This window comes from Sander lucioperca, chromosome 8 (assembly GCF_008315115.2).
Source record: "Sander lucioperca isolate FBNREF2018 chromosome 8, SLUC_FBN_1.2, whole genome shotgun sequence".
In the NCBI taxonomy this organism is placed as follows: Eukaryota; Metazoa; Chordata; class Actinopteri; order Perciformes; family Percidae; genus Sander; species Sander lucioperca.
The window spans coordinates 16967177-16989963 of NC_050180.1; the positions used below are offsets into that span (position 1 = coordinate 16967177).

General features: G+C 38.3%; 1 protein-coding gene across 5 annotated transcripts in view; it reads left to right on the forward strand.

The window, feature by feature from the left end:
• il1rapl1a (interleukin 1 receptor accessory protein-like 1a) overlaps positions 1–22787 on the forward strand; it is a 190790-nt gene that overhangs the window by 78946 nt on the left and 89057 nt on the right. For all 5 annotated transcript variants that reach the window (XM_036004285.1, XM_031293733.2, XM_036004286.1 and 2 more), the window contains exons 4-5: positions 18726–18912; positions 20276–20429. In XM_036004285.1, coding sequence (XP_035860178.1) covers positions 18726–18912; positions 20276–20429 — 341 coding nt within the window. The remainder of the gene's footprint in view (positions 1–18725; positions 18913–20275; positions 20430–22787) is intronic.

The window sequence follows — 22787 nt, forward strand, 5'->3', positions numbered from 1 at the left end:
ATATAGTTTACAATAAGAATAAACGAAAAAAAAAGGAAAGAGAAAAGATTAAATAAGTAAATATCAAGCAAAATAGAAATAAGTGCGTAAAAAAAAAATAATAATAATAATAATAATAAGATAAATTAAATATACATAGAATAGTTATAATATTAATAATAGTAACAACAACAACAATATCAACAACAGGCAGAGGGGTAAATATCTGTGAATAGTAGCTAAGCAAAATTTTCCAAAGAGGAATTTAGATAGGCATCCCTTCCCAACAGTACTCTATCACATCATCCCATCCATCAGACCCCCAGGTACCTTGAAATACAAGTCCATCTTTGCACAAAAGTGTCCATAGTCAGCTGCAGACTTGCCGTCATTCGCTCCATCCTGTATACATTTTTCAGTCTCTGGACCCATTGACCTATTGTTGGCGGTTTTACATCCCTCCAGTTCACTGTAATCATTTTCTTTACTACTAATAAAAGAATCCTCAGAATATATCGCTGATCTGCATTATATAGGTCTTTGGGTATGGCTCCCAACAAAAACAACATTGGTTCTGGAGTGACATCTACCTCCAAAATAGTATCAATTTCCTTTTTAACATGATCCCAAAATCCTTGTATTGCTGGACAATCTCAAAAAATGTGTGATCTTTACCTTCCAGTCAAATTCTTTCCACAGTTGGCTACTAATTCCCTTATGACAACTTGTCCATCCATGTAGAATCTTCAATTATAACATTCAATTCTAATTCCCATTTTTCCTTAATGTAGTCCGTGTTTTGTGAAGTGCCAGTCGTTAACCTTTTATATATATTAGATATGTGTTTTTTCGTTGGGAAATGCCTCTCCAGAACACTGATAAAGTACTCTTCTATTTCATTTGGGTTTTTGCTGACCAGCTCCCTTTCCTTATGGCTTGTGATATAGTGTCTTATCTGGAGGTACCTATACAAATCCTTTGATGGGAGGCCAAATTGTTCTTGAAGTTGAGGGAATGATTTGAATTCTGTTTCTTTAAAAAGTTGATTAATTGTACAGAGACCTTTATCGGCCCACCTTCTAAACCCGCTATACCACACGGAAAGTGGGAATTCTATTTTTCCTACTATCAACATGGCCCTTGAGATCGACTCTGGTCCCCTGAGCATTTTTTTCACTGTTGTCCAGACTTTTAAAGTGTGTTTTATCCATTCGTTCTTTATTTTGATTTTACTGACTGACTTTGTATCAATAAATGGTAGTACTGATAAGGAAATGCCCCTAACTGAGTCCTGCTCTATCTGAGTCCATATTGCTTCCCGGTCATTTCTGATCCATGCCACTATTGCATTTATTTGTGCAGCCCAATAATAATTTTTAAGGTTTGTCAAGCCTAGACTTCCCTTGTCTTTGGGTAAATGAAGGGATTTTAATCTTACCCTCGGTCTCTTCTTTTGCCAAATAAATGTTGAGATTAATTTGTCCAACATGTTTAAAGTGGAAGCAGGTACTCTTACAGGAAGGGATTGAAACAAAAAAAGAAGTCTTGGTAATAGGTTCATTTTTACTGTTTCTACTCTGCCAATTAAAGAAAGGGGAAGGACCTCCCAACGTGTCACATCATTTTTTATTTGTTTAATTAATTTGTTGTAATTTGCCTCGAACAATTGAACAGGGTTGGGTGTAATAATAATTCCCAAATACCTATTTCCTTGTTTGGACCAGCGAAAAGAGACCTTGTTATTTAATTGTGTAGGCCAGGTACCTGAGATCATCATGGCTTCTGATTTATTTTCATTAATTTTGTATCCAGACACTGACCCATATTCATGCAGGCATTTCATAAGTGCAGGGATGGAAAGAAGTGGATTTTTTACAAAAAGTAAAATATCGTCCGCAAACAAAGCTATCTTATGGATCTTATGGATCCTCTATCCCTTGAATCTGTATATTTTGACCGTATCGCCTCTGCCAAAGGCTCAACACTAAGAGCAAATAAGATGGGCGACAGCGAATCCCCTTGTCTCACACCCCGCTCGATCCTGAAAAAGCTAGAACAGTGACCATTAACTCTAATTTTGGAGCTGGGCTCCTTATACAATAGGTTGATCCAAGCCACAAATTATTTCCCAAAGCCCACTTCTATCAGTGTCTGCCTCAGAAATACCCAGTCAACTCGATCAAATGCCTTCTCTGCGTCTTGTTTGTCCCCTGCCGCTATTGCCTGCAGGTTCAGGGTTCTCCTTATGTTATTTGTTCCTTGACGTCCTAGTATGAATCCCGTCTGATCTGGTTGAATTAATTTCTTTATATTTTTTTGGATTCTGGTAGCCATTATAGAAGTCAGGATTTTATAATCTACACAAAGTAAACTTATTGGGCGATAGCTGGTGCATTGTATGGGGTCCATCCCCTCCTTATGTATGACTTTTAATATTGCTTCTGACCATGAATTTGGGGGGTCGCCAGATGTTAGAACGTAATTATAGAATTTACATAATATGGGAGTGAGCTCATTCTCAAAGATTTTATAGTATTCTCCAGAAAAAACATCTGTTCCTGGTGTTTTATTGTTTTTTAGTTTGGTGATGGTTTCTCTAATTTCGCTCTCTGTGATGGATTTTATTAAGAGTTCTGCTTTCTCACTTGATAGTTTATTAATTTTAAATTCTAGTTCTTCCGCCCTATATAGCTGTTTGTAATATGTAGCAAAGGAGTCTGATATTTTAGTAGGATCGGTCTCAACCTGACTGCCTTCAGGGTTCCTGATCTTGGGAACTGCATGGCTAGATTGGGCTTTTCTGAGTTGAAAAGCCAGTAGCCTACTAGCTTTATTCCCCATTTCATAATATTTTCTATTAATATATATATATATATATATATATATAAGAGCTCCCTCTGCCTTATATGTCATAGCCTCATCCAATTGTTGTCTAATTACCTTTAACTTTTTAAGAGTATCTTGCTTTCCAAATTGTTTATGTTCCCTTGTTAATTTTTTTATTTCAGTTTCCAATCCTTGTTGTTTTGCAAGCCTTTGTTTCTTTATTCTAGATCCTATAGAAATAATCTTTCCTCTCATCGTGGCCTTACTGGCATTCCATACAACTGAGGGGGAGACACTATCATCGTCATTTATAGTGAAATACTCAGTTAGAGCTCCCCGTATTTCTTGCCTGATGTTTATATCTATTAGTAGTGAGACATTAAGTCTCCAGTGTCTAAAGTGGTTGTCTACTCCTAAATTAATTTTCATGGTCACAGGGCTGTGGTCTGAGCTAGTGACTGGCTCAATTGTATTTTCTTTAATTCTATATAGTTCAGTTTTTGATATGCAAAAGAGGTCTATCCTCGAATAACTCCTATGTACTTGAGACATAAAAGTGAAATCTCTCTCATTTGGGTGGAGCTGTTGCCAAACGTCTACAAGGCCTAGTTCCTTCATCATGTCTGATAGCCCCTTAGACATTTGAGATTGAGATTTTCTTATTGCAGGTAACCTGTCCAATTTTGAATCCAGAGTGCAGTTAAGATCGCCCCCCACTAGTATAATACCCTCACTTTTATCTGCTAGTAGAGTTGCAACTTTTTTGATAAAGTGTGGGCAGTCTTCATTTGGGGCATACACATTAAGTATGGTTATCTTTATTCCCCCAATTGTGCCTATCACCATAATGTACCGGCCTTCATTGTCTTGAAAGATTTTCTCATTGTTGTAGTACACGGATTTATTAAATAGTATAGCAACACCTCTCTTCTTTTTCCTCCCATATGATGCACTATAAACCTGATCCACCCACTCTCTCTTCAGTTTTAAATGCTCAGTCTCAGGCAGGTGTGTTTCCTGAATTAAAGCAACAGAGCAGTGTAACCTCTTTAATTGTCCCAAAGTCTTTTTCCTTTTGATAAATTATAAATTATGAAATTCAGCTCAGCCATGGACTTCGTATAATCTTACGATATTGCTCCCTACCTGTTTACACTTGGATGTCAAAGTGAATCTAATCATTAACAAAACATTGTACAGCCTGTAACATGTGTCAGGAAAAACAGAAAACAAAGAACACTGTAACACAGAACTGAACTTCCACCTCATCAACCTGACGCAGCGGGTGAACTGTGGCTGCGCCAGGTCCCCGGTGGTATTGCGGCAGAGAGGTGTGACCTTTCACTCTGTGGGAAAAAGGACACACAGTGCAAGTGTGACCAATACTACACTAACATGTAAAAAAGGTCCGGGTGAGTGTATACCACTCATGTACTCCAGCATATCCTCCTTCTGGACTCTCTAACACATTACCTTATGATGTAACAACAATATACGTTATTTATATATAACGTTAGTGGCGCTTATGGTATTCCTATAGGTCCGTTAATTATATAACCTTACCACAGGTTTAGTTGAAACAAACTTTTTATCCATCTTAATGGTAGATTCCCTTTAGTCCTCCTCCTGCAGGGCCCTGAGATCAGCTGGTGACAGAAACACTCCCTTCTTTCTCCTCTCTTGGCTCCTCCATCCATCCTTCAGCTCCTCCTCGATGCGCTCCCTCTCCCCACAGCGCACGTCAACCCCCAGCTCCTTCAGCAGTACCGCGGCACTCGTTAGTGATGCGAAGGTCTTCTCCCCGGTGTTCAGCTTCACTCTCAGTTGTGCTGGGTACAGACACCTCACCTGTATGTCCATCTTTTTAAGCTGTTTGATAACTTCTCGGACCCTTGTCCGTTTCTGCTGTAGATTGGGGGAGTAGTCCTGGTCAAAGTAGATCCGCTTGCCCTGAAAGACTGGCCCCTGGCTCCATGCCTGCCTTATGACTGTGTCCTTAATTGATCTTGGTGGAGCTGTTGCATCTTTAGGTTTGGCCACCAGTGACCGATGTGCCCTTTCAATCTTAATGTCCAGGTCTGATGGTATTTTAAGTTCTTTCAGGAGTAGGTCTTTAACAAATCCAGTCATATCTTTCCCTTCACTTCCCTCCGGGATTTGAAAGATCCTGATATTGTTTAGTCTCGGTCTGTTTTGGAGGTCATCACATTTTGCCGACAGGTCGATATCCCGGTGTAGCAGGTAACTCAGCGCCCTGCGTGTCGCATCTTCGCATCTTCGGCCACACAGACTCTCTCCTCCAGTCCATTCTCTCTTCATGTTCCGCCAGCTGGTCCTTTATGTCCGAAATAGTTTGTTCCACACGGCTAAGGGCCAATTTAGTGTGGTTGTGTCTGTCTTGATCACCTGTTGCTGCTAGCCTTGGTTTTGCTAGATGGGCTCGGTGGATTCGGCTTATTATCATCTTTTCCCCGTGAGGGTTTAGGTTTATCCTGTCTCCTATGACCACCGGAGGAACTCATGTTTCATGAATCTATCTTTTACGTTTCAGCGTCAAAATATTGTAGTTGTCACTCTTATCTTTAATTTTGTCCAGCGGAGCTAACTTACAATGCTGCAAGCATACCCATGGCGTCACTGGAAGTTGAGAATGTTATTTCTGAATTAAAAATCAACCAAGAATGTTCTTAAAGTAAGTTGCATCAGCTACATAATGATCATAATGTAATTAAGTGATTCCTCTTAATTGTTCCTGAAACGTGTAACTGATGTGTTCACTTAAATCAAATGCAACTGTCTGATCCCATTAGCAAATTTATCTTACCATGTGAAGTGGCGGGGGGATAAATAAAGACAAAGAGAGATAACTGAATACAAACACCCAAACATACACACTCTGTAGTGGGCCATTACAGAGAGTTTCTTCCTAAAACAAGATGCATAATTATGTGGCAGTAACTTATTAACCTTTACAGTGGAGAACATCCCTCAATAAACGGCTCATGCAGCTCTTCATTTCAGAGAGTTTTTAATAAACCCAGTCAAAGGGCTCTTAAAGACCCAGAGAGGTTTGCAGGATACATTGAGCGTGACTGAGGGGAGTGTGCCTGTGTGCAATGATACCCCAGCCTATACCGCAATTCTTTGCTGCACTCTGTAGGACTAATCTGGCACAAACAGTGTTGTCTCACTGTAAATTAATGTTGTTTTTGATTATTGACAATGTCTTCTAACAAAGCTTAGTTCCCATTCAAATGCTGTTTGAAATTCAGAGCATATACAGTACTTCAACTCTGTAGAGCACTACATTTGTAAAAAGTGCCCCGAGCTCTGTGTTTCTCGGTGTTTGTGTTGAGCTGGGGGGGATTTTAGACTTCTCAGATACCCTAATCAGAACACTGTGTGAGATTTGCCTCTGAGCTGAAATCAATTGTCTTTTGGTTAGGAAATAAGCTCTTGAGTCACACATTTTAGCACATATGACCTAAACATTCTTCCCTAAAACTCCCTCCGGGCAAAGAGAGGAAAAATATGCCTTAGTCTTTTCTTCGTTGTTCATACAGTACATGCAATAGAACACCTTCATTTACCCAAACCTCAGAGATCTGAATAACACCTAATATCATAACAACCCTCATTGACATTACTAGGGACAAATATCACACAACCATGTGACTATAGAGTTGAATCAATGCCTCTCTGACATATTATTATCAAAAAATTAAAGAATATACACAGTAATAATAATAATAATATCTTTATTCATATACAGTAGCACTTGTGAAAACAAAGTTACAAAGTGCTTCACATAAAAACACAAAAAAAGAACAGCAATAACAAAATAGATGTGCGAAAAGAGCAACATGGAAGCTAAAATAGTAAAACCCATAAAACAAAATAAAAACTAGAATCAGGTGAAATCAGGGAAGGCAGTGTGATTAAAGTATGTTTTGAGCTTAGATTGGAAATAAGCCACTGACGCAGCCTGCCTTAGTAACCTTTGTAAAGGTAGGCTTTATTGCAGAACTGATTGATTTGGTATTCAATTTACTTACAGTAATATGGACCTAATAAACCTAATAAAAAGCGGCTCAGTGTGTAATAATCCAAAACCTTAATAAGTTACTGGGTTGTAAAAATCTCATCATTAACACATGCAGTTAAAATCACATTACGTGCAACTGGTCCTGTATAGTATGTCAGAATGAGCATGCACAGTATGTGTCATATTTCACATAAGTTATTTCAATGTAAATGAGTCCTGAGACCTAATTCAGTGTCTTCAATGACCTCCGCCTCTCAATGTATGTTTCATTTTGTCATAGATGTTTGAATAGTAGCAAAATGTAATTTCAGTCATTAAATTTCAAATAAAATATAATGAAACAATCCAGTAGAGTATATTTGTTATCACATGTAATGCTACATTCAATATCACCAAGACTCAACATCAAAACCAAATAAAATAAGAAGACTAACACAAGACAGCTTGCTGCTGCATTGACATGCATTTTTAATAAACAAGCACATGCAAAATCATCATCTTGTGGATATAATAAAATTTCTTTGATATCTGAAATAATTTGAGAGGATATTGTCTAAAACATCAAAACATGCTAACTGAATGATTCCTGTCACCCATAGACTGTATAGAATGTGGACGTAGTCTCCGTGACGTCAACCATAACTTTCTGGGGAGCCAAAATGAAGCTCGAAGTAGGCGGCTCCCGGTTGGCTGCTGCAATTGCCATCTGGCAGTGCCTGACATCGGCTAATCCAAAAATGGGCAAAGAGGTGGAGCGTTGATGGAGCTGAGGCAGGCTGAATGAAGCCGACAGTCTATGCTCTCCTCCTATGATGGCACCCACCTGTCACTCAAAGCAGAAACCCTAATTATGCAGAACTTTAAGCCTGAATATAATTGAGTTGTAACACATTTATGAAGGGGGAACTTAGCTATAGAGACCAAAATCATTTTTGTACCAGGCTGCAAACATGTTTTTTTCTGCTGTAGAGTTGGGCATTTTAACATGGGGGTCTATGAGGATTGACTTCCTTTTAGAGCCAGCCTCAAGTGGCCACTCAATGAAATACAGTTTTTGGCCCTTCAGCTTCATTTTTCAGCACCGGAGGTTGCAGCTTGCTGTCACTCTATAATCTTTAACTTAGAAAAGAATTGTCCCTCCTTAACACAGGTTATCAATATGTTTACTACAATAAGACAAATGTGGTTATCTATGGTAGTAGTTATATACTGCAGCAAGCATGGCGGACGGAAGTGGGCGTGTCTATGAAACCGGAAGCGGAAATAGTAAACCGGAAGTGGATATGAAACCGGAAGTCAGGAGGGGGGGAGTCATATCCGGAAAATGTAAATTATTGACCGGAAGAGGTGTGTCTATGAAGCCGGAAACAGGGGTAGGGTTAAAAACTAGTTAAACGTGTTCTGACAGTCTTTGTGACTGCTTTGTTTCAAGGGGGCCAACTTTTTTTATTTCTTTCCTTCATTTATTTTTTGTTTTAACTTTTTTAATGTACATAAGTACTACATGTAGAATATGTAGCAATGAGGTAGAAATGATTATAAAGAATACCAGATAATAAAAAAAAAACTACATAAGGATGGAATCAAAATCTTGGAGAGAATGTGCCCACTTAATTAAATTATGTTATATCCTAATAATGGTGTTTCAGGTAGCTTTAGACTTTACCAAATACTTAAAAGGTCAGTCCTCAGACATTTATTTTGTTTTTCTGACTCTGGGGAAAATGGGTTGTTGTTATAAGTAGTGTAATACTGGGTGTAAAAAAGTTGTTGAGAGGCCTAACATTAGTGAGACCAAACTGTTTTTTAATTTTTAATTTAACCATCTAGTCATCCTGTTCATTTTATAAAAAGAGTTTATCAAAATACTATAGCCTCTGTGCTATCTCTTCATACATTTAGGCAATTCAATAAGATATAATACACCTAACTATATGTTAGGCTCCAAATAAGTTTCTGGAAGTCCTAACATTAGTTTTCAACCATCTGAGCTATTATAGCCTAATAATAATATTGTTTGATGTGACTTTAGACCAAAGACATAAAAAGGTCTATCCTCAGACATTTTTTAGTTTCTGACTCTGGGAAAAATGGGGAGAAACAGTACTGTAGGAGTCAAAAAGTAGTTTTTGTTTATATTTTAAGAACAATAGTTATTATTTTAAGACTTACCTTATTTTGATTATAGTTCTGATCCACTGATTTTGATTGACAGCTAGGGAAATGATTAACAAATAGGCTGCACCATAGTAATTGTAAATGTGATATAATTAATGTAATAAAGGGAAGTTGGAAACATTAGTGCAAAGTTTTGGGGTTCCTAACATTAGTTGAGACCAAACAGTTTACTTACCTTATTTTGATTATAGTTCTGATCCACTGATATTTTACCTATACAGCTAGGCCACTGATTGAAAAAATAGGCTGCACCATAGTAATTATGAATGTGATATAATTAATGTAATAAAGGGTAGTTGGAAACATGAGTGCATAGTTTTGGGGGTCCTAGCTTTAGTTGAGACCAGACAATTTTTGAACCATCTAGTCATCCTGTTCATCTTATTTGATTTTTACCAAAAGTACTGTAATCTCTGATCTATCTCTTCATACATTATAGGCTATTCAATAAGATCTTTTAATGATAACTTATGTAATGTAACTAATGTCACTACCATTCACTGTGGGGTGCCTAATAATAATGTTGTTTGATGTAACTTTAGACCAAATACATAAAAAAAGGTCTGTCCTCAGACATTTTTTAGTTTCTGACTCTGGGAAAAATGGGAAGAAACAGTACTGTAGGAGCCAAAAAGTAGCTTTTGTTTATATTTTAAGAACAATAGTTCTTATTTTAAGACTTACTTTAAGACTTTGTTTATAGTTCTGATCCACTGATATTGATTGACAGCTAGGGCACTGATTGACAAATAGGCTGCACCATAGTAATTGTGATTGTAATATAATTAAATGTGCTAAAGGGGGAAGTTGGAAACATTAGTGCAAAGTTTTGGTTGTCCTTGCTTTAGTTGAGACCAAACAGTTTTTAACCATCTAGTCATCCTGTTCATCTTATTTGATTTTTACCAAAAATACTGTAATCTCTGATCTATCTATACATTTTAGGCTATTCAATAAGATCTTTTTCACTTCCATTCCAACTTTTATTTCATTTCTTCATTTCTTTTTTGTTTTAACTTTTTAAAGTACATAAGTACTACATGTACAATATGTAGCATGAGGTATAAATGATTATAAAGAATACCAGATATAAAACTACATAAGGATGGAATCAAAATCTTAAGCAGTTCTCAACTAAATGTAATTACAGAAATAGTGACAGTCTTTGAATAACAGTGATTCAAGTGGCTAAGTTGGCATCCCTGTGAGACTCCATGTGCTTATCATAGGTTCAGCTCATGGGTTGGTTGTGACTGTGACCTTTCATTACGTCTCTCAATAACGAATAACCTTTTTCATTATAACATCTAAAGCATGTGAAATATACACCCTATCTGAATATCTGTCATTTATTTTCCTTATATCAGGTCTGTCTGTATGGCGTTTTACTCTCTAGCTGTAATGCAAATAAAAAAAACACAAATATAACTTCTTATCCATATGCATTGTGTTACACTGTACTCTATTGCACCTTCAGGGAGACCAAAGAAAGAAGCAAATACGTGATAAGATCTGTTGTTGTCGGAGTTATTATAAGTACTACTTAATTTGAGTGGAACATTTCCCCTTTTTAACATACATTACTCATGAACAATTGCCCTCTTAAACTTGTGAAATCTGTGCTTGTTAATGGCACTTAGGGCTTCTTATCGCCTTCTTGTCAAAAACCTTGCAATAACTATAACTACTTCTTAAAATTAGCAATCATGGAGAAACAATTATATTACAGTGTGACATTTTCTGCTAATAGCTATCTACGTTGTTTTTTTTTATTTTTAAAAGATAAACAAATTAGCCATGTTTCTATTTTTACTGGTGAATAAACTCAAACAGGATAAAACTGAAAAAAACTTCAAATGTGTTACAAAACTCACATATCTCTTGAAAATATTTGACATACCGTGATACAGCAACTTAACAATGCCCAGTGAGAGTACTATCATCAATTTCAAATATTCACAGCTCACACTGGGGCATTAAGGTCACTGATATTCACAACTTCTTCAAACAAATCATTATATTCAAAAGAAAGCAGTTTTACTTTGGCTTCAAGGAAGTTTTGAGCCAATAAACACCACAAAGTGCAGTAACAAATGCCTGTTTCTCGCTAGCCAAAATTAATAAGCAATTAATATTACAGTTAACCTGAATTACATATGCACCTTGCTAACCATGCTAGCTAACCATCAGGTCCTTATTGCAAAACTGTCTTATTTTAATGTCTCCCCTTTAGTAACAAAATGGATTGAGTCGTATCTAACTGGTAGAGAACAATATGTTTTTGTGAGCAGTTATCGTTAATCAGCTCTTGGCTTATGCACAGGGTTACCACAAGGATCGATACTTGACCACTTTTGTTTAGTTTATATATTAATGCCCTGAAGGCCAAACACTAATGTATGCGGACGACACCGTAGTATATGTGCATGCCAAGACAAAACATCTGGCGGCTGCTGCTAAACTGACCACAGCCATGGATCAGATCACCTATTGGCTAAATCGTTCCTACCTTCATCTTAATGTAAATAAAACTGTAGGAATGTTTTTTCACAAAAAGACAATGTAACATTGTGTCAAATATAACCATCTCAGGGCAAAACATTATGATTGTGTCACAATTTAAGTATCTGGGCATTTTATCGACTCTAATCTTGCTTTTAAAGCGCATATTAAGAAAGTGTGCAATAGGGTCAAGTTTAGCCTAGCAAATTTTAAATATATTAGTAATGCCTTAACTTTTAATACTGCCAAATTATTTATGGGTGCTATGATTATGTCACATCTAACATATTGTCTGACAAGGTGGGGACAAACTAACAGCTCATCATTAAAGCCATTAGCTACTCTTTGCAAGAAAACACTCAAAGTTTTGGACCAGAAGCCGAACAGCTCGCATCACTGTATTATCCTAAATAACCATAAACTGCTGAGCTGGGAAGATGTAATTAAATACAAAAACATTTGTCTGGTGTACAAAATTCTGCATAACACTGCTCCTACTCCTTTGAACTCTTTCATAACACAACCTAACAACAGCAGTCAGATCACCAGAAGCACCGCACGAGGTAACCTTCTAATTCACATACACATATACTACGGTGTCGTCCGCATACATTAGTGTTTGGCCTTCAGGGCATTAATATATAAACTAAACAAAAGTGGTCAAGTATCGATCCTTGTGGTAACCCTGTGCATAAGCCAAGAGCTGATTAACGATAACCGCTCACAAAAACATATTGTTCTCTACCAGTTAGATACAACTCAATCCATTTTGTTGCTAAAGGGGAGACATTAAAATAAGACAGTTTTGCAATAAGGACCTGATGGTTAGCTAGCATGGTTAGCAAGGTGCATATGTAATTCAGGTTAACTGTAATATTAATTGCTTATTAATTTTGGCTAGCGAGAAACAGGCTTAAAACAAAATGTACATAAGGATAAATGAGTAGCTGTCTCTAGCTGTCTGCCTTTTAGTACAACCGGACGCTCACACACCCCATCCAGGGGGTCAATAGCCAAACTTGTTTACACATGAAAGTGTCCAGCAAAAAAATAAAAGTCAAGTCACTCTTCCAATGTTCTTTTGGAAGCTTTAAACGTGAAAAGTATGTAGTTACACAAGAAAATTAGACCAATATTAAAAAAACATTTACATTTCTGTTATTTGTTACTGCACTTTGTGGTGTTTATTGGCTCAAAACTTCCTTGAAGCCAAAGTAAAACCGCTTTCTTTTGAATATGATGATTTGTTTGAAGAAGTTGTGAATATCAGTGACCTTAATGCCCCAGTGTGAGCTGTGAATATTTGAAATTGACGATAGTACTCTCACTGGGCATTGTTAAGTTGCTGTATCACGGTATGTCAAATATTTTCAAGAGATATGTGAGTTTTGTAACACATTTGAAGTTTTTTTCAGTTTTATCCTGTTTGAGTTTATTCACCAGTAAAAATAGAAACATGGCTAATTTGTTTATCTTTAAAAAAAAAAAATACAACGTAGATAGCTATTAGCAGAAAATGTCACACTGTAATATAATTGTTTCTCCATGATTGCTAATTTTAAGAAGTAGTTATAGTTATTGCAAGGTTTTTGACAAGAAGGCGATAAGAAGCCCTAAGTGCCATTAACAAGCACAGATTTCACAAGTTTAAGAGGGCAATTGTTCATGAGTAATGTATGTTAAAAAGGGGAAATGTTCCACTCAAATTAAGTAGTACTTGTAATAACTCCGACAACAACAGATCTTATCACGTATTTGCTTCTTTCTTTGGTCTCCCTAAAGGTGCAATAGAGTACAGTGTAACATAATGCATATGGATAAGAAGTTATATTTGTGTTTTTTTTATTTGCATTACAGCTAGAGAGTAAAACGCCATACAGACAGACCTGATATAAGGAAAATAAATGACAGATATTCAGATAGGGTGTATATTTCACATGCTTTAGATGTTATAATGAAAAAGGTTATTCGTTATTGAGAGACGTAATGAAAGGTTACAGTCACAACCATCCCATGAGCTGAACCTATGATAAGCACATGGAGTCTCACAGGGATGCCAACTTAGCCACTTGAATCACTGTTATTCAAAGACTGTCACTATTTCTGTAATTACATTTAGTTGAGAACTGCTTAAGATTTTGATTCCATCCTTATGTAGTTTTATATCTGGTATTCTTTATAATCATTTATACCTCATGCTACATATTGTACATGTAGTACTTATGTACTTTAAAAAGTTAAAACAAAAAAGAAATGAAGAAATGAAATAAAAGTTGGCCCCTTGAAACAAAGCAGACACAAAGACTGTCGTTAGAACACGGACCCTTATACCCTTCAAATCAAGACACCCCCTGTAGGATGGTTTAACACGTTTAACTAGTTTTTTACACCCTTCAAATCAAGACACAGGCGGGGCTCCCCAGGGAAACTGAAACTGTTTCAGGGGAGGCCCAGTGAATGGAAGTGAAAAAGATCTTATTGAATAGCCTAAAATGTATAGATAGATCAGAGATTACAGTATTTTTGGTAAAAATCAAATAAGATGAACAGGATGACTAGATGGTTAAAAACTGTTTGGTCTCAACTAAAGCAAGGACACCCAAAACTTTGCACTAATGTTTCCAACTTCCCCCTTTAGCTCATTTAATTATATTACAATCACAATTACTATGGTGCAGCCTATTTGTCAATCAGTGCCCTAGCTGTCAATCAATATCAGTGGATCAGAACTATAAACAAAGTCTTAAAGTAAGTCTTAAAATAAGAACTATTGTTCTTAAAATATAAACAAAAACTACTTTTTGACTCCTACAGTACTGTTTCTTCCCATTTTTCCCAGAGTCAGAAACTAAAAAATGTCTGAGGATAGACCTTTTTATGTCTTTGGTCTAAAGTTACATCAAACAATATTATTATTAGGTTATAATAGCTCAGATGGTTGAAAACTAATGCTAGGACTTCCAAAAACTTATTTGGAGCCTAACATATAGTTAGGTGTATTATATCTTATTGAATTGCCTAAATGTATGAAGAGATAGCACAGAGGCTATAGTATTTTGGTAAACTCTTTTTATAAAATGAACAGGATGACTAGATGGTTAAATTAAAAATTAAAAAACAGTTTGGTCTCACTAATGTTAGGCCTCTCAACAACTTTTTTACACCCAGTATTACACTACTTATAACAACAACCCATTTTCCCCAGAGTCAGAAAAACAAAATAAATGTCTGAGGACTGACCTTTTAAGTATTTGGTAAAGTCTAAAGCTACCTGAAACACCATTATTAGGATATAACATAATTTAGTTAAGTGGGCACATTCTCTCCAAGATTTTGATTCCATCCTTATGTAGTTTTTTTTTTTATTATCTGGTATTCTTTATAATCATTTCTACCTCATTGCTACATATTCTACATGTAGTACTTATGTACATTAAAAAAGTTAAAACAAAAAATAAATGAAGGAAAGAAATAAAAAAGTTGGCCCCCTTGAAACAAAGCAGTCACAAAGATTGTCAGAACACGTTTAACTAGTTTTTAACCCTACCCCTGTTTCCGGCTTCATAGACACACCTCTTCCGGTCAATAATTTACATTTCCGGATATGATTTTCTGACTTCCGGTTTCATATATACGCCCACTTCCGGTTTACTATTTCCGCTTCCGGTTTCATAGACACGCCCACTTCCGTACGCCATGTTTGCTGCAGTATATAACTACTTATGGTTTTGGTCAGTATGAGATATATAAAAAAAGGCAAACCAGTTGTGGTAGTGATGGCAATGAGCTATTTAGAAGCGTTGACAGCACACTATGCTACAATGATTTCATTGTTTCACAATTCAATCTGATCTTGATGTAAGCACCCTCAAATTAAAGCTGATAGTCAGTACTTTAAAGCCATAGTCATGGTTTCATTTCTAACCCAGTGTGCTGGAGTACAAAAGCCAACACAACAAAAGATGTGTCACTGCCCTAATACCTTCTGACTGCACTGTATATATGGCAGGAGAGTTTCCAGTAGCTTTGGGCGTGTTGTGTACTGTCTATAAATGTAGGTAAATCCCCCCGTGTTAAGTTCAGCTTTTCACTAAAGCCCTCCAGATGTTTTACTCAAAAAGAGATATGGAGGCACACCGAACTGTGTGTTTTTCTCGGTGCTGCTAAATGTGTATGTGTGTGAGTAGTTATCTTTGTCCTTCTCTGTCTGGAAATGTAAGTCTAATCGGAAGTTTTCATGTGAAGGTGACTTAATTTCCATAGCAATCTCTTGCGCTTTCTTCTGCTCTCCCTCTCTTTCACCCCTTTGCTCTTTCTCTGCCTCTCTTTCCTCTGCATGTCATCTCACATAAGGCCGGTAACATCGATTCAGATCCATCAATCTGTCCCTCTCTCTTCCTCACTCTGCCGCTCGCACAGTCACAGTCCCTCTGTGTTTCACCTGATGAATTATGTTATAATAGTTCTAGTAATGTTCTGGAGAAGGTGAAACCATGTGTATTTCCTTTCCATGATTACATTATCCAACATGTGAGATAATAATGTGTGAAGAATTACAGCTAACGTGAGCTGCAGACTAATATCCAAAGTAGCTACACTCCAATATAATGTGACAGACGTGAAAGACACCACAGGACTGTGCATCGACCCCCGGCTGTCCATCAATCAAGCACCACCACTGACACCTTCCTACAATGCCAAAGGGTGCCTGCTGTGAATATTTAACATGTAGAGGTGTCTCCTATTGGCTCCCTGAGGACTTTAATGGCTCAGGTGCACCGACTGTGAGAGGTTATTTCTGATCATCTTCCTGTTAAATCAACAAGCAGCGGGGGTTGACTTTGTAGCTGTGTCAGTTTGCCTACACCTGCATGTATGTGTCCATATGTGTGTTTGCACGGAAAATGGTTCTGTAGAACCATATATTGTTCAAGTATACTCTGTACTGTAAGCCTACAGCAACGCACCTTCCCACTCTACTCCCTCTAGACAGGAGGCATTGAGTCGATAATGTTAGATTTCAGCACCAAGAGGGCATTGCTCTGTATATCTTACTTTTGCCTCCTACAGCATTTTCCAGATGCCCTTTTAGTCATCTTCTATGTTGTAGAAGTATACAGTATTTATTTTTCTCATTCCAAGTACCTGTTCTCCTTCTGCTCCTCTCATCGCCATCTCTACCCAGTCTTCAACGACTACATTTGTCTTTAAAGCGTGCGTGTTGTGTGTGTCTACATCTGTGTTTTATGGTCACATGGGGTCAGAGGTGTTTATACGAGAGAGGTGACTCCCTTATTGCTTCCATAACCTGAGTAGATCATATGAAACCCTGTCATTTACAGTGAATGGGAGCATCTGGCGAGCCGTAAATGTAATGTAATGAAATGAAATGAAAGCCCATATGGCTGTACACGCAGACTCCCGTTCAAGTGACTGACCGTGTCAGATCACAGCCAGACTGGGCCAGGCGGCAAAGGCTAGAAACACAGACAGAAATATGTACAGTATGTGGACTTTTAGCCTGAGGCTGTTATGGTTTAGAACAGGCTGCCTACTTCAAATTAGGAAAAACATTAAGGTTACAGCTATTTTAGATTACAGTGTGCTTCCAATTTTGTAACAACAGTTTGGAGACGGCCCTTTCTTATTTCAACATGACAATGCCTTAGTGCTCAGAGCTAAGGGAATGCCTCTACCCTTCCTCCCTCCTTTTCTGTTGCTGAAACTCTGATACATGCTTTCATTACTGCATTACCTACTTGACTACTGCAATAGCAATCTTCATGGCACATTGTCTAAATTCCTTAATAAACTCCAGTTCATCTACCCGCAGCATCAGTTACTCTGACTTCAACCCTTCATTCAGGACCAGGCACTAGACCTGGTGTATTGAAGAACTCACTCAAAATTCGCCTTTTTAGAACAGCATTTGACGTTTGACTTTTGCCATGGTCCAAGGTGCTAACATAAAATATATACAAAAATACACACATACAAAAGTATACAAAAAGCAACATAGACACACAATCATATGCAAGTGAAACAGAGACATTATGTCCAAATTTGGGGGATTTGGCACTATGAACGGTGCAACAGTTATTGTGCATATCTGACATATAAAAATAGCTATAATATAGCTATTATTTAATAATGAGGTACAACTGAATTATAAGACTAAGTATAAATAATGCCCAACTATTTGGTGTAGCAGGATAAATGGAACAAAGAGCAGATATGAGCAGTCATCAAACCTGTCCACATACTTTTGGCCATGTAGAGTAAGTTTTGTAGGGAACATCTTTTCACAATCACTTCTTGAGAGGCGGGTGCAGTGGGATGGCATTGTGTCAGTGGGATGGGGGTTGAAAATGACGGATGGCTTTGACATGATGATTAGGACGACAATAACAACACAGTAAGAATGAGAAAGGGACATCCTTCACCCTGGGAGACTAAGGGGGGGGGTGTTCAGCAGAGACTAACTCCTTGTGATGACCAAGCAGCTTTCTCCTTCCTTCATGTCGCGAGGGCCTCTCAGCGTTTGTCTCTTCTCTGATTAGCATTCCCAGGCCCCGGCTGACTCCCCCCATAAATCCAATAGTGTTCGTGAGTGTGAGTCATTGACTCGGTAAAGCTGAACATGTCGTTATTGCTAACCCCACAATAGGGGAGGGGAAGGGAGCCAGAGAAGGGATAGTGAAGGATAAAAATAACATAAAGTGGCTCTTCTTTTTGTTGTTTAACAGTTTGATCCCAAGTGACTTGTGAAAAACCAATGATGTTGATCTTCATGAATCAAGACTCCATAGTCTGGGGCGGCCTCTAGCTCACCCAGTAAAGCGTGCACCCCATGTAGGCTGAGTCCTTTGTAGCGGCCCGGGTTTGAATCCGACCTGCGGCCCATTGCTGCGTGTCATCCCCTCTCTCTCTCCCCACTTTCCTGTCTATCCACTATCTAATAAAGGGAAAAGCCCCAAAAAATAATCTTAAAAAAAAAAAAAAGACTCCATAGTCTAACAATTGTGTAGCCATCAGTGCTCGGAAAATAAAAGGTTAAAATCGGAAATGTAATTACGATTGTGGATTTGGAGAATCGTGACTCTACTAAGTGTGACATATGATAAATATGTTCTCACTGAACTCCTAGTATCAGACAAGTAAAGGTGAATCTCCTTGTGTTGTTATCTTCCCACAGGAACTCCACGTACTGCATGAAGGTGTCCATGTCTCTGACTGTGGCGGAGAATGACACAAACCTGTGCTACAACTCCAACATGAGACGAACTGAGAAGGCTGAGCTCAGCAAGAGCAAAGACATCCTCTGTGCTGACATAGATGACTATCTTGAACCTGGCAAAGAGCCGGACATCACCTGGTTTAAGGTGGGCTAACTGTCTGACTGAGCATGTGTGTGATTCTGTGGTTATATTGATCTCTACTGCTGTGCGATTTGTGTATTATTTGTATACTTGCCTCAAGGTTTCATTTATGTGTTTTTGTGTGTGTCTTGAACGCTGTTATTTGTTATGTGTTAAGAAAAGTAATAAGGATATGTCTTTGTGATTATGCATCCGTGAAATATTCTTCAATGGTTCGTTGGTTTGTTTTTGTCAAATTTCTTGGCTGTTTATGTTTAAAAGCCTTGTTAGAAACGTGGTTCAATATCACTTAGGCAGATTATGTATGGATGCAAATGGCCACAATGAGAGTAATCTGAAGAGAACAAGGACTGAGCAGAGGGCAGCCACAGACATGGCTTTCATAATGAACTTAAAACTTGTATGAGGAGAAAATGTATGGTGTCACTCTCTGCCCAGCGGAATGATTGGATGCCCTCCAAATGCTCCTAGCCCGTGATCTTTATTCAGCATGCACCTTCCCATCTCTCACCTTGGTTCTTGCTTTTCCCAGGTCAGGCTCAGCCTGCGGACAACAAAGTGCATCCCGGTGAAGGGCTCTGGCCAGACTAATCACAGGCAGATCAGGAGTAGATTAGCTGGCCGTGCTCGACCTCTAGGTTTTTCCAGAATTCAATTACGGTCTGGGTAATGACTGGGTGTGCTGGAACCTAGAGTTATTTGGACCACTGCAGAGCCACAGTGATTGAATTCAAATGTTGCCGGGAGCAATGGTGGAATAGAATCCGCCGAGCCATCGTTGTCCCTGCCAGAGCACCGAGGGGCTGCAGAGAGGATCGTGTCACCGAGACACTTATTGTGCCTGCACACACATATATATTCACACATGCTCACAGACGCAGCACAATCACACTTATTTTGCCAGCAGAGACGAGTGTAAATAACATTCTCTGTCCTCTGTGGCTCTACTGGAGTATTGAATGGAGAATATTTAGTTCAGTGCAATAAATCTTGATCAGATAAGTAGGATAATGGCTAAGCCTTATCGTTTTACTATAGGGAGTTTTTATGTCAGAGTGCCAAGCTATGCAACCCCACCACATTCATACACTTTCCTAACGCTCAGTGACGGTCGAAAGCTTTTGTGTCCAGCTCAGACCACTTGAAATATTGTGGATCTAATTCATTATGAAGCAGAGGGTAGGTCTTAAATTTCATAATGTCAGGCTTGGCCAGAATATTTCATTTCTGACCATATGCAGTACACCGTATCTTCCCATCTGTCTACTGCCAGTCATTTTGTATTCCACTTCTCCGGTGATTTATCAATAGTAACCTTTGGATAAAATTTTTAGATTTGACCTGCCTCCCATTCTCTAATATGCAGGAGTGTCGTCCAAAGCAATGGCGTGCCAGTATCATCCAGAAGAGAGACATTCTGTCTATCCAGGAGGTAAAAGAAGATGACATTGGGAATTACACCTGTGAAGTCCAGTTTGGTGGCTTTGTGGTCAGGAGGACGACTGAACTCACAGTCACTGGTAAGTCTTTAGGAGAACCAAAAAAACATAAAGATGAAAGTGTGTTTTTTTTATCTGTGTAAGAGCTAGGGGTCTATTTTAGAAACTCCACTATTAATGTTGGGGGAATAAATAGAGTAGCAGTTCTAAAAGTCACAGGTGCTTGAAGAAAAGGAATGGATAGAAACAAATGCACACATACACACACACACACACACACACACACACACACACACACACACACACACCACTGAGAACTGCAGTGATGTCCTGCTGCTGTGTTAATTGCTGGGGGAGGTTGAATGCTGTGGTCTGGCCTCTATCCCTTCTTCTAACTCAGCACTTTCCAGCCAACCAAGCGGTGTTGAAATATTTAAGGCTATAGGCTAAACTCCTTCACACTGAGAGCTAAAGAGCAAGGAGCAAGGTCAGGAGATTTACAATACTCTTACTCTGCTCTCTCTGTTTCTATCCATCTCTCTTTCTCTCTCTCTCTCTCTCTCTCTCTCTCTCTCTCTCTCTCTCTCTGTGTCTTTCTCTCTCTCTCATTGCCCGTTGCCTTCCACAAGGTGTGCACAAATAAATGCATTCATTCACTCTCTCTTAGTGTGAGTGTACTCCAGGGTGAGACGTGGGGATCGGGTGCTCGGAGCACTGCCAGGTCAAGCGCTCTGATTAGGGTTGATGAAAAGGTCAAATTCTGTTTTTTTTCCCTCCTTTTCTTTCTCTCAAACTGGTCCCATCCATTGTATTCTAGTTTGTACACGTTTGATGCTATCTATTATTCTGTGTCCAGTAACATCACAGCATACAAATGAAAGCCTTAAATCGTGGTTGTGCTCAGTGATGCTGTAGCAAATAAAAATAGCTTTGCTTGACCTCCAATTTGTTGTAATTATATGGCAATCAACAATATGAAAATGGTAATAAAAGTCACATTTTCAGAAAAACTATTGCATCTGTTTGTTACTGCTTAGGATGGTGTGTATTGTAGACATATATAATTAAGATTAATAGGGTAAAGTGGGTAGGCTCAAAAAGTCCTGGTTGCTTGGTCATTGCATCATGTTGGGTGTCTGGTTATGTGTGTGGTTTCAAACCAAAACAATTAGAAAACAATTTTCCTAAGCTGCTACGGTGTTTGTGTGTGTATTTAACTGTAATGTAGTAAAGCTCTGTGTGTGTGTGTGTGTGTGTGTGTGTGTGTGTGTGTGTGTGTGTGTGTGTGTGTGTGTGTGTATGTGTGTGTGTGTAATGTTAGTCCACAAAGAAGTATTGTTAACATTTGATTAGTATCTTGTGCAGTGTTTATTTGTGTGGCTAGTCATTGCTCTTGTGTGATATGAGGGCGATAGCAGTGGTAGATACACAGGTTTTTTGTTATCTAGCAAACAGGAAGATACATACCTCCTCAATATCAGCACTTTGTACACTATTGGATAAGGCTGAAATGTGTTCCTGGAGGTGTGGCTTCCAGATTGTCTGCTTTTATGATTGATGGGCCAGCATTTCATCTCCAGTGGGGCTCAATAAATATAAGGCAGATATGAGGAGGAAGATACACTAGATTTTATTTTATCACCATTACCATCACAGTAAAGTACTCGTGTGTCCATGATTCCCTGTAAGGTACCTAAATTAGAAATACCTGAGGACATGCATGGGCAACATAATACTATATTGTGAGGGGCCACCAGCAGGACCATTATGTTCTTAACCAGTTGTGGATCCTGTAACACAGTTTAAAGGGTTGATTTGTCCAAAAACAAACAAAACATTTTCCTTCCTATCCATGTAGTTTGTTTTGTTTTATTTGCGCATGTTTTGAGATATATGCTGCTGGGAAGTCTGGCATATTAGAGTAACAATATCAATGTATTTGATATGTGCAATTGTGTATTACACAGTTTTGTGTACTCCACAGTTTTTATGTCTGGCGAATGTTGGCTATATGCTCTATGTACTTTGGCTTTATCCTTATGTGTTTGTTGCCTGTCAGCATGACCTCAAAATTCTATAATGACAGTGGTCATAAAAACTGTGTTGTCTATTGGGTTACAAATATACACAGCTTACATTAATGATACAGAGAGGAGGATTAAGGAGAGAGTGGAAAGCGGAGAGGCAGAAAGAAAGAGAAACACTGGTAAAGTGAAAGACATTTTCTTTCCATATATGAGCCCTGCATGTTGCCTGTATGCAATGTGAGCTATGAATATCCAATAAACCTGGCTGAACAATTGGTCTATACCCACGACTTTCTACTTCCGGGATTGCTCCAGTGCCGCCGGAAATTCCACCGGATGTCCCTCTTTTCGGCCATATGTCCGTTACCTTTTGCTTTCTTTGTGTTGGAATTTTAAACTCCGGTCGATTTAT